The sequence below is a fragment of the Jaculus jaculus genome, chromosome 4 (assembly GCF_020740685.1).
Source record: "Jaculus jaculus isolate mJacJac1 chromosome 4, mJacJac1.mat.Y.cur, whole genome shotgun sequence".
NCBI lineage: Eukaryota > Metazoa > Chordata > Mammalia > Rodentia > Dipodidae > Jaculus > Jaculus jaculus.
Genome location: NC_059105.1, coordinates 17956937 through 17970149, shown reverse-complemented (window position 1 = coordinate 17970149; position 13213 = coordinate 17956937). Strand labels below are relative to the sequence as shown.

At 47.7% G+C, this 13213-nt stretch overlaps 1 protein-coding gene across 3 annotated transcripts in view; it reads right to left on the bottom strand.

Moving 5' to 3' along the window:
• The window catches only part of Armc9 (armadillo repeat containing 9), a 183580-nt gene that overhangs the window by 9950 nt on the left and 160417 nt on the right, over positions 1–13213 (bottom strand). For 2 of the 3 annotated variants that reach the window (XM_045147325.1, XM_045147326.1), the window contains exons 21-23: positions 12601–12716; positions 8972–9111; positions 3843–3969 (exon numbers count right to left, since the gene is read on the bottom strand). In XM_045147325.1, coding sequence (XP_045003260.1) covers positions 3843–3969; positions 8972–9111; positions 12601–12716 — 383 coding nt within the window. The remainder of the gene's footprint in view (positions 1–3842; positions 3970–8971; positions 9112–12600; positions 12717–13213) is intronic. The other variant, XM_045147327.1, reaches the window with a different exon arrangement.

Below are 13213 nucleotides of genomic sequence, written 5' to 3'. Positions count from 1 at the left end.
AAATCAATAAATGAGCTGGACGTGGTAGCCCATACCTTTAATTCCAGCACTCAGGAGGCAGAGATATAGGAGGATCACTGTGAGTTTGAGGCCACTCTGAGACTACATAGTGAATTCCAGGTCAGTCTGGGCTACAGTGAGACCTTACCTTGAAACCAAAAAACAAAACAAAACAAAACCCCCAAACAACAACAACAACAACAACAAAAAGCTCCAAAGATCAGTAGACAGGAAGAAATAGTAAAGCTTAGGGCAGAAATTAATGAAATAGAAATTTTAAAAACCCAAAGAATCAATGAAACAAAAAGAGTTGGTTCTTTGAAAGGATAAAGAAGATTGATAAACCCTTAGCAAATCTGACCAAAACAAAGAGATAAGAGACACAAATCAATAAAATTAGAGATGAAAAAGGCACCATCACAATGGATACCAGAGAAATTTAAAAAAAAACTCATACTATAAGAACATATATTCCCACTAAGTTTGAAAATCTGAAAGAAATGGATAATTTCCTTTATTTATATGACCTACCTAAATTAAATCAAGATGAGATTAATTACTTAAATAGACCTAAAACAAGTATGGAGATCCAAGCAGTTATAAAAAATCTCCCAACTAAACCGGATGTGGTATCTCACACCTTTAATCCCATCCATCACTTGGGAGGTAGAGGTAGGAGGATTGCCTTGAATTGGAGGCCATCCTGAGACTGCCGAGTGAATTCCCGGTCAGCCTGGGCTACAGCAAGACCCTACCCTGAAAAACCAAAACAAAACAAAAACAAAAGAGTGCTCAGTGAATAAAGTGCTTGCCCCACGTCAACCCGCAGTGGCGCTGGCTGGCCTGAGGATGACAGGAAGCTGATTCCGCCACCTCACTCTGGGGCTCTGACTTTAGGGATCCAAACACTGTTCACTCCAAGGAGCAAGTGAGCCCCTTGGAGCTGACTGAATATTATCTGGGAGAGTACCTTGGCCCTTTTAGGATAAATACATCCTTTTAAAAAAAGATATTGCTAAATAAATAAACTGTAAACAAACCAAAAAAAAAATATTGCTGGGCGAGGTGCCACATGCCTTTAATCCCAGCATTTGGGAGACAGAGGTAGGAGGATTACCATGAGTTCAAGGCCACCCAGAGACTACATAGTGAATTCCAAGTCATCCTGGGCTAGAGTGAGACCTACCTCAAAAAAAGAAGAAAAAAAAAGGGGGGTGGCTGGAGAGATGGCGTAATGGTTAAGGTGTTTCCTTGCAAAACCACAGGATTCCAGTTCGATTCTCCAGGACCCATGTAAATGAGATGCACAAGGGGGTGCATGCATCTGGAATTCATTTGCAGTGGCTGGTACGCCCATTCTTTCTCCTTCCCTCCCTCTCTGTCTCTTTCTCTCAAATAAATTTTAAAAAATTATTAATTTGCAAGTAGAGAGAGACAGGAGACACACAGAGAGAGGATGGGTGCACCAGGGCCCCCAGCTCAAACAATCTTGAGATGCATGTGCTACTTTGTGCATTTGGCTTTATGTGGGTACTAAAGGATTCGAACCCAGGTCACTAGGCATTGCAGGCAAGTGCCTTAACTGCTGAGCCATCTCTCCAGCCCTTTCTGTTTTTGTTTATTCAGAATTTCCATTTGCAAGCCAGGCAATGATCCTTCTGTCTCGGCCTCCTGAGTGCTGGGATTACAGGCATATGCCACCACACCTGGTAAAATACGTGCAGTTTAAAAGCCCGATCATGTTTTCCTAGTGACTGACTTACCACTAGGGTTCTAAGCAGCTGGTAGAAATAAGAAAAGCTTTGCCATGGTGGGTGGTGGTGGGGACACAGTAATGTCTGAACTTGGTTTCTGGTTCACAAACAGCTATTTTAAAGCAGGATTGGATGCTGGAATGGAGCCTAAATGGTGACTATGTAAACCTGATGGGGGCCAGGCCAGTGGTTCAGTGTCATTTTCAGTCCACCCAAGCCTGCACTCCTAGACTTTCTGTCCACCTACCCTTCTTCTGGGACAAAGAATATTCCAGCAGGCTCTTTCCACCTCTTTCTTGTGCAGAACCTCCAAACTTAGAATAAAAGCTGAATTCTGAGATCCACACTAAAACAAGGGCACTCATAGGTTTGACCCCAAAGGGAATTTGTGCCCAGCTTGGAGGGCCAGGTGAGCAATCCTGCTGGGTACAGTAAGGGGGTTGTTTCTTTTTTGTCCTTCTTCTTCTCTTTTTCTTTCTTCTTCTTCTTCTTCTTTTTTTTTTTTTTTTTTTTTCGAGGAAGGGTCTCACTCTGGCCCAGGCTGACCTGGAACTCACTATGTAGTCTCAGGGTGGCCTTGAATTCACGGAGATCCTCCTACCTCTGCCTCCCTAGTGCTGGGATTAAAGGTGTGCGCCATCATGTACAGCAAGGGGGGGTTGTTTCTAAGGAGAGTTTTTTGGGGGGGCGACTGCCAATTCTGAGAACAGCTATTTCTGGAGAGAGTGGCTGTATGTAGTGGAGAACTTCAAAAATGAGCTCAGCACTTACAGGAAGAGAAGTGATTACCCTCAGGACAGGGAGGACAGTTTGGTCTTGCTAAATCACTGGCCTGGGAGCAAGGGAAGGAGGCTCTGGCCCACCCTTCTTAGGTCCCTGCTTTGATCCTGGTGCCACTTGGGAAGGGACCAAGAGCCAAGGAACCTCTGAGCTAATGGACAAGCTTCTCTGTAGTAGCTTTGAGAGGGCAGAAGACCCATTGTACACGGACCACGGGAAGCTGAGCTCGCTCACTGCACACTGAGCACAGGGAGGAGGGGCCTGTCCACTGCAGACAGCATGGGAAGGTGTAGCCTGGCTGACTTCAGATACCACTGGGGTGGGACATTTCTGCACACTAGATACCATGGTGAAGTGGAGGCCTGCCCACTGCAAACACCATGGGGGAGTTAGGGTCTGGCTGATTTCAGACAGTATGAGGAGGATGGGAGTGGTCTGCTGGCTGTAGATACGATGGTGAATGGGGCCTGCTCAATACAGACACCATGGTAGGGGGAGTGGAAACACACCGTGGCTCTATTAGGAAGGCTGCGCCAAAAAGGCCTGGACCCATCACCATGCACCATTCCTCCGATGTAGACTTACAGTGTACACGGGCTCAACGTGCCCTAGCTCTGTACTCTGGAGCTAGAGGCTGACGTTTCTCTTCCTGCAGGACAGGTGTGGTGGGGATGACAGGGAAGGGCAGTAGGTGTGTCTGGGCTCAGGACAGGCTGGGCTGAGAATGGACTGAGCAGATGAAGAGAAAACCTGTTTTTACTTCAGGATTTGGGTTACGTTTATGGAATCTGGCCAACAGCCAGATCATTTATGATTCTTATTATCCATCTCTTGCTCCTCCATACCACCTTCTTCTGAAGCAAAAATCTAAGACAGGCCCCTGACCCCAGTCACATCAAATCATCATCCACCCACCCACTAAAACATGTCCTCCAAGCAGTTCTTTTGGCTTCTGAGACAAGGTACTTGAACTCATAATGCTCAGCCTCCCAAGATTACAGGAGCTCACCAGGCCTAGCCTTCTGGCAGTTCTTAACACCAGTGTCCTCTTCTTCTGAGCTGACAATGGAAGACTCTCAGGTACTAGGTACTCACTCCTGGGCCCTCACATGCTGACGGGTCATTAGGTATGGTGGCCTTTTCCCCTGGTCTTATCAACTCCCCAAAGAAGGCTCTCTTAGAGACTGAGCCAGAGGAGCCCTTCCAAGGACCCTGAGGTGCTGTGCATGTGCCTGTGGGGGTTGATCCAAGACATCTTATGGCTAAGTGGGGTACCAGGACTCATGACAACCCCCCCCCGACCCCTACCTGGTGGTGTCTCCATTGCCCGAGTCCTGGAGCAGCTCTGGTGACTGGCTAGGAGCTGCTGTGAGAGGTGGACGAGGCTCTTGACATCCAGTGGGCAACCACTCTCCAGGCTTGGCATTCAGGGCTGCTGAGGAGGAGGAGAGAGAGAGAGACCAGTCCACCCTGCCCTGGGGCTGCTCTGGGATGCTCTTTCTTGGGCTGGCTAAAGCATCAGGAAGAACACCACCTCAGCAGTATGAGCCAGCTGCCGGCCCTGTGGACCTGGGGCACAGCACAGGAGGTACAGTCCCCTCTATTCCCACTGTCTAGATTTGCTGCTCCCGCAATCCAAGCTGCCTTTGATTCTTCTACTTGGACAGCACACTGGCCCCCTTTGCAGAGTGACTGCTGTTTAGGTTTTTTTTTTTTTTTTTTTTTTTTCAAGGAGAGGGAGAGGAAGAATGAGTGTCCCAGGGCCTCTTGTTGCTACAAATAAACTCTAGGCACATGCATCACTTTGTACATCAGACTTTACATGGGTACTGGGGAATCAAACCCAGGCCATCAGACTTTGCAAGCAAATACCTTAACCATTGAGTAATATCTCTGGTACTGTTTAGTTTTTTTTTTTTTTTTTTAAAGTTTTCTCACTGGGTGTGGAGGCGCACACCTTTAATCCCAGCACTAGAGAGGCAGAGGTAGGAGGATTGCCATTGAGTTCAAGGCCACCCTGAGACTACATAGTGGATTCCAGGTCAGCCTGGACCAGAGTGAGACACTACCTTGGGGGAAAAAAAAAAGTTTTCTCAAGCCGGCGTGGTGGTGCACACCTTTAAGTCCAGCAGTAGGGAGGCAGAGGTAGAATCACTATGAATTTGAGGCCATCCTGAGACTACACAGTGAATTCCAGGTCAGCCTAGAATGAGACCCTACCTCTATCCCCCTCCCCCCCCAAAAAAGTTTTCTCAAGTAGGGGAGGGGAGAGAAGGGAATTATCATGGTTGATTGTCTGTAATTATAGAAGTTGTCAATAAAAATGTTTTCTTGGTTCCATATTAAGTATAATGGAGTCTTCCCTATAAGTTTCCTCAAATCCACAGCAAGAGGCTTTGACCTCCAGATAATTTTCTATTAACCCTAATAAGAAATCTGTTTCTGATATGGAACCCTGTGGGTGGCTTTATTTCCAGTCTGCCTAGGACTAGAGTATTTTTTTTTTTTTAGCCTCTGACCCTTTCTTTTCTTTTTCTTTATTTATTTATTAGAGACAGAGAGAAGGGGACAGAAAAAGAGAGAGAGTGAGAATGGGCACGCCAGGGCCTCTAGCTACTGCAAACGAACTCCAAACGCTGGGACCTGGAGAATCAAACCAGGGTCCTTAGGCTTCACAGGCATGCGCCTTAACTGCTAAGTGATCTCTCCAGTCTCCTTCCTTCTTTCCTTCCTTCATTCTTTCCTTCCTTCCTTCCTTCCTTCCTTCCTTCCTTCCTTCCTTCCTTCCTTCCTTCCTTCCTTCCCTCCTCCCTCCTTCCCTCCCTCTTTCCCTCCCTTCCTTTCTATTTTCCTTTCTTCCTTCCTTTTTTGAGGTAGGGTCTCACTCTAGCCCAGACTGACCTGGAATTCACTATGTAGTCTCAGGGTGGCCTTGAACTTGGGTCCATTGTTCTACCTCTGCCTCCCAAGTGCTGGGATTAAAGGGATGTGCCACCACACCTGGCACCATCAATTTATTTGTTTATTTGAAAGAGAGAGAGAGAGAGAGAGAGAGAGAGAGAGAAAGAGACAGGGGCATGCCAGGGCCCCTAGCCACTGCAAATGAACTCTAGATGCATGTGCCCCCTTGTGCATATGGCTTACATGGGTCCTAGGGAATAGAACCTGGGTCCTTAGCCTTCACAGGCAAATGCCTTAACTGCTAAGCCATCTGTCCAGCCCCCCCATCTTCTTTTATTTTGAAATGTGAGTATGTGTGGGTGCATGTGAGTGTGTATGTGTGTATATGTGTGTGGAGGCCAAATGTTAGATTTTTGGATGTCTTCCTCAATTGTTCTCTCCCTTTTTTTTTGCTTTTTAAAGGTAGGGTCTTGCTCTAGCCCAGGCTGACCTGGGTGGGCTAGAACTCCCAGCTATTTCTATGCATGACAAGTGTCTTTCCTCTGCAGGTAACAGCATGAAGTGGCACAGCACGTGCCTGGCGTGCATCAGGCCCTGGATTTGATCTCAGTATCACAAAACCAAATATGCCATCATACTCATAATCAATACAAAGACAGGGTGGCACACCAGTGGCCACTGTGGTAAAACAATGCTGCTCCTGATATATGGAGGCGTCCTGAATGAGCCATGGAAGTTTCCTGGAAGTGCAGGCCTGCAGAACTGGAAAGCATTTTCAACTTAATGGCATTTGGGCAAGTTGGCAAAATCTGTTAACCACCTAAGACTCCACCCTGGCAGCAGAACTCTCTGGATGAGCTGTTAAGCCAGTCACTCTTGGAGAAGGCATACTAACTAGTACTTAACTTTAAACATGTTTAAACAAGTGATGATCACAGCAGGCAGAACCTCTGGCCTTGTCTATAACCAGGAGGCCTCACAAGTCACCCAGACATGCCGTGGGCTCAGTAACTAGCTGCTTCCTTGGAACCTGGGTACCGCAGCCTTTGACCTCAATCATAAGCAGATTCTCCAAGTTCCCAGATGTTTCTCAAACTGGAATCTGACCCAGTCCTCCTGTTTTTTTCCTATTTGAATGGAGATTAGAGTCTTATCTGGCCTGCTCACAATCCTTTCCATTTCCTTTAGAAAATTAAAAAGAAATACTTTGTATAGTTCTGACTCAAAATGCTCATTTTTTTTGGCATCTAGAAAATACTGCTATGCCCCATCAGTTTCTGTTTAACTCAACTGGATGTTTCAAATAAGTTCTGAACCCCAGAGTTGTTTGAGCACCCAAATACACATTCTTACTCCACATAGCCTTCCAATGTGTGGCTGACCCCCTAGCCCCCGAATTTGAGATCTAAAACTTGGTCATAGGTCTGCATTAGTACAGTTTGGTTGTGCCCCCCCCAGGGATTTATGTGTTGGACACTGGGTCCCAGTGTGGCAGTTGGAGGTGGTGGGACCTATACGATACGGGGTCTGGGCATGGTGATTAGGTCAAGGAAGTGTCACCCATAGTGGGTGTTGATGTAGTTACCAGGAGCCCATTTAGTTCCCCAAGTGTGAACTGTTAGAAAAAGAGCAAACACTAGGTGTGGTGGTGCATGCTTTTAATCCCAGCTGTGGGGAGGCTGATGCAGGAAGACTGCTGTGAGTTCAAGCCAGACTGATACAACATAGTGAATTATATGTCAGCTTGTACTATGGCAGGACCCTGCCTTAAAAAAAAAAACAAAAAAAAAACAAAAAAACCATACACACAATAAAAGAGAGGGGGCTGGAGAGATAGCTTAGTGGTTAAGTGCTTGCCGGTAAGCCTAAGGACCACGGTTCGAGGCTCAACTCTCCAGGACCCACATAAGACAGATGCACAATGAGGTGCATGCATCTGGAGTTCATATGCAGTGGTTGGAGGCCCTGGTATGCCCATTCTTTATCTATCTGCCTCTTTCTCTGTCTGTCTGTCACTCTCAAGTAAAAATAAATAAATTAATTAATGAATTAATTAAAAAAAAGAAAGAGAAAGTTAAAGAAAGGAAGGAAGAAAAATAGGGGCTGGAGAGATGACTCAGTGGGTAATGTGATTGCCTACAAAGCCTAACGACCTGGGTTTGATTCCCTAGTACCCATGTAAAGCCAGATGCACAAATTGGTATGTGCATCTGGAGTTCGTTTGCAATAGCTAGAGGCCCTGGCATGCCCATTTTCTCTGTCTCTCTTCTATCTCTTTCTACTTGCAAATAAATAAAAAAAACTATTTTTTTTGAAAAAAAGAAATAATAAGAAGAAGGTGTGGTGCACGCCTTTAATCCCAGCACGTAGGAGGCAGAGGAAGGAGGATGACCATGAGTTTGAGGCCATCCTGAGACTACATAGTAAATTCAAGGTCAGCCTGAAACCTCAAAAAAAAAAGAAGGGGGAGGGTGTGTGAAATGGCTTATAAGGTAAGGCACTTGCCTGCAATGCCTAAAGACCTAGGTTCAATTCCTTCAATTCCCTAGTACCCAAGTAAGTCAGATGCACAAGGTGGCACATGTATTTGGAGTTCATTTGAAGTGTCTGGAGGCCCTGGGGCACCCATTCTCTTATTTGTCTCTTTCTCTCTCTTTCAAATACACACACACACACATTTTTTTTTAAAGAAAGCCAGGCATGGTGGTGCATGCTTTGAATCTCAGCACACGGGAGGCAGAGGTAGGAAGATCATCATGAGTTTGAGGCCATCCTGAGACTATGTAGTGAATTCCAGGTCAGCCTGGGATAGAGCAACACCCTACCTTGAAAAACAAAACCAAAACAAACAAAAAGAAATGTGAAAAAATAAAAAATTAAAAAGAACACACTTTTAATCCCAGCACTCAGGAGGCAGAGGTAGGAGGATCGCCATGAGTTTGAGGCCACCCTGAGACTACATAGTGAATTCCAGGTCAGCCTGAGCTAGAGTGAGACCCTACCTTGATAAAAACAAAACAAAACAAAAAAAACCAATAATAATAAAATAAAATAAAAAGAAAAAGAATTAAAAGATCTAGCCTGGCTCTTCCTGGCCTCTGGATTCTTTTTGTGGCATATGCTCTCAACTTTTTCTTTCACCATGATGCCATCTACATGGTGTGATAGGTCCAAGGGGGTTCTCTCCAGGGTCACTGTGGGCCAAATAAACCCATTTTCTTATATACCTGCCTCAGGCATTTTGTTACAGCCATGGAAAATGGACTGACACGGCCACTGTTACTCGGAAGTCTCCTATCAAATGCTGCTTTCCCCACTGAGAAATCTAGCTTCAGAAGCTCTGACAAGTGAGCAGCAGACACATGGCTCCCAGATCTGGCTGTGTGACCGAAGGTCTAGAGACTTCTGACACCTACAACTGTGGCTGAGGTTGGAGGGCTTTCCAGGAAAAGGTATGTACCTCTAACAGCTCCTGTTGCTGCTTTACTTGGATTCTCGACCTCCCCAGGCCAGGCCTGGCTCTGCGGTGTTCTTACCTGCACAAGGCTTAGCACACTGAGCAGCAGCCCCAGGCTTGCCCTCCTGGTACATGGCCCGGTGAGCGGTGGGCAGGGTCTGCGGGCAGGCAGCTCTGGTTTGTTCGGCATTCTGGGGAGAAATGACATGGTCTCCCGGCCTGCAGAAAAATATGGAAAATAGCAATAAATACAGAGAGGAGAAATTCGGTGTCTGACCACTGTATGGTTTTCAAAACAAACCCAGAAGGTGGCTGAGCCTGAAATTCTTTTGTTTAACTGATTTTTTTTTTCCCCCCCAGAGGTAACGTCTCACTCTAGCCCAAGCTGACCTGGGATTCACTTTGTAGTCTCAGGCTGGCCTCAAACCCACAGCTATCCTACTACCTCTGCCTCCCGAGTGCTGGGATTAAAGGCATATGCCATCATGCCTGGCTTAACTGACTTGAAAAAAAACAAAACTTAGTTGTGCAGAGTGTGGTGGTGCACACCTGTGATCCCAGCACTTGGGAGATGGAGGTAGGAGGATTGCTGTGAGTTGAGGACAGCTTAAGACTAACAGAGTGAGTGCCAGGGCAGCCAAAAACCCAACACCCACCCCAAACAACAAAAACACAACAAAACCTTCTGGTTTTTGTCATATACCCCAGGCTGGCCTTGAACTCCTCTTTTGTAGCTGAGGATGACCTTGAACTCATTACCCTTCTGCCTCTAACTCCCAGGTATTGGGATTACAAGTGTGAGTCATCACACCTGGCTAAACTCCACTCCCCACCTTTATTTTTATTTTTATTTATTAACTTAAGAGCAACAGAGAGAGAGAGAAAGAGGCAGAGAGAGAGAGAGAGGAAAAAAAATGGTGTGCCAGGGCCTCTGGCCACTGCAAATGAACTCCAGATGCGTGTGCCCCCTTGTGCATAGGGCTAACATGGGGAATCGAGCCTCGAACTGGGGTCCTTAGGCTTCACAGGCAAGCGTTTAACCACTAAGCCATCTCTCTAGCCCCCCACCTTGTTTTTTGAGGTAATGTCTCACTGTAGCCCAGGCTGACCTGGAAACTCACTCTGTAGTCCCAGGCTGGCCTTGAACTCACATTGATCCTCCTACTTCTGCCTTGGGAGTGCTGGGGTTAAAGGCAAGTGCCACTTCAGCTGGCTGGATAAAACCATTCCCAAGGGTATTACCAGAACCCCCAGCCCTATGAAGTGGTAGCCTTACTGGTTGCTGATGGCCCCTAGTGCGTTGGTAGCAACCCTCAGTACATCTCTCACAGAGAATTACATCCTAACAGCTTTGAGTGCCATGGGCCCGTGACATTTCTACCCAACAAGGCACAAGTCTTCTGGTTCTTCTCCAGTGACGAGACAGGTGAGCGATGGGACAAATCCAGGCAGGAAAGACCTGGGATGCTGTCGTGTTAGCTTTGACCAGAGGTAGGTACAAACAAGACTGGGGTAACTTATTAAAACACTAAATGGCGCCCACTGCTTCGAGTTGCTGACCCTCCGTTGGTGAAGATGCCTGGCAGATTCTAGCCCAGCCTTGCTATGCCACATGCAGGTCTGGCAAGAGACAGAGGTGTAGAGAGTGTCCCACAGTGACAGGCAGGGGCGGGGCAGGCTGTGTGTGTCAGCCTCGGCAGGTCCACGGACGGCTCTCCACTTCTGCAGAGGGCCCTGGCACTCATCCCACCAGCAAGGAGGCAACTGGGAAGTGGCTCCTTTTCAAAGCTGATTCCTTATGGTTCAGCACCATAGACCCGAGGCAACATGTCACCATCCTGTTGGAGCAGGAGAGACTTCTCAACGTGGTGTTAGGGGTGGGAGTGGGGCACTCAACCTTCAACCCTGAGTTGGGGTTTTCTGGGGTCCGGACAGTAAAAGCAGCTGTCTGTGGGCCACTGGTGAAAGCAGAGGATGCTGTGCTCAGCAAGGAGGGTAAGGAGAAGAAAAAAACAATAATTAGACTTGACCTCCAAAGGAGGGGATGAATCAAAGGGCATTTTGGGCCAAAAGGATTATCCTGGCGTGCTGTGGAGGGTGGCTGGCAGCAGGAGGAACATTTCGGAGCCGCCCTTCGGGCGCTGGAGAAACAGGGTGGCATAGACAAGGCAGAGCTGTCTAGAGGGGAGAACTAATGCCAGTCCCTGAGGCAGAAGCTGAGCCAACCTCGTTGAGACACTAAATGGGGTGCTGTGGGGCGCATCTAGGAAGTCCAAGTTGGACTGGGGTGTCATCAGTTTGCAGAAGCCAGAGAAGAGGCAGGGTGGGGTGAAGACCCCAGGTGGGGGCTGTAGGGCATTCAGAAGTCCCACGGTGACAAGAACCAGGGTGGGACAGCAACTATGTGGGGAGGTCCGCAGCTACAAGAGTGCAGTGGGCAATCAGGGCCCTCTGGGAGGGGGAGCTACTGGGCTGTAGGTCATCTGTGACCCTGGCAATCAAAACTCCTGCCCACAAAAGGCTGTCTAGTAGCTGGGCATAGTGGTGTGCCCTTTTATCCCAGCTCTTGGGGAGGCAGAGGTAGGAAGAATGCCGTGAGTTCAAGACCACCCTGGGAATACAGAGTGAATTCCAGGTTAGCTTCGGCTAGAGTGAGACCCTACGTCAGGGGTGGGGAGGGAAGCGTGAAGGAAGAGCAAACCAGGGAGGGCTCAAGGGGAAGGAGCGGCCCTGGCCCATGGGTAACAAGACCTTGGGGGCAGCAGTGTCCTAGCAGCTACGGCATGGAGCTCACAAGGCAGGCAATTCCATGTTTTGTTTGTTGCTAAATCTCCAGTGTCTGGTTGCTCACTGCCAAGTTACCATAGACCAAAGCTGGAAATAACTGAACTGCCAAGCCACAAGGTATAACTCAGTAAAACATGGCAGAGTCATTCAACATAAGACAAGGCCACTATTTGTTGAAATGAGGCCCTGTATATTGTCAGCCAGCTCTCTGTCACCTGCCAATCACACACCTCATACACCGTCTTCACTTTCCTCTACTCAGCAGGCGGGAGGCCACCCAGATCAGAGGGACTGCTGTCCTGTCCTCTGGACGTCCTGTCAGGGCCTCCGAAAAGCCTACAGGGAAGCTTCGGGCTCAGGGGAGAAGTAGCCTCACTGAAGTTTTATTTCTCCCGAGGGGGCAGGCACTCAGATGCAGAGAAGGAACAATGCCCAGCAGCTAAAAAATGCATGTGACTGTCTTTCCACCCCACCCCCACCCGAGGGTACAGAACATGGCTTCACGCATGATAGGCACTTTCAGCCCACATAGCTGCTTTAAAAAACTCATGTAAAGTAGACACATGACACTTCAACGCCAGAATGGCGATGGGGTTAGGCCACAGGAGCAAATAACAGGACAGGAGTCCAATGGGTAAACCTGCCAGTCTCAGGTCCCTTTCTTCTACAATGGCCCTGGTAAATACATGGTCTTGGCGACCCTGTCACCTATTCACTTCTCCTTCTGGAAGGAGAAACCTGGGTGTACACAGGAGAGATAAAGGCACAACCTGTTACCTCCAAAAATCTTCAAGAAATAAACAAGAGATACTGTCCAGTACCGATGCTTTATTATGCATTTTAATACATACATCTTACACAGCAGTTAAGCAAAGTACAGCTTAAGAAAATAAACTCCGGCTTCCTTTATCGTGGACTTACACTGGGCACCCCGTCCTGTGGCCGCCAGGAGTGACAGGCCGACACAGGGGCTCCTCCCCGCTCCACTGCACGCTGGCCAGCCCCCTGCGCCGCGCCTTCCCCGTGTTGGTCATTATCTGGTGGAAGGAAAAGGAAACAGGCTTGAGACGGCACGTCCTTGAGTCAGTCTAGAAGAACTTACTTTTCAGAATCCGTCTCCAGTGACAAGAGGCGGCACAAGAAAGAAGGACCAGGTCACAGGCCACTCAGACAAACAAAAATTGTAGAGAAGAGTCCTTTTAGGCTTGCAAATGTTAATATGTAGCAGTAGAAATTTAAAATTCAAGTCATATGAAGAGAAAGACAATAGTCCACTAATATTACATTCTGGAGAGGAATGCCTTTGAAAAGATGGACAGACTTGATTTCATAGAAAGTTGACATGTTGGGGCCGGGGACGTAGCTCAGTTGTTAGTGTGTTTTCTTAGTGCACCCCAAGCCCCGGGTTCTATTATAGCATTGCATAAACCCAGTGTGGTGTCCCAAAGCATGTCACACACCTGTAATCCCAGATCTCAGGAGGTGGGGGCAGGAGGATCAGAGGTTCAAGGTCATCCTCAGATACATAATTTGA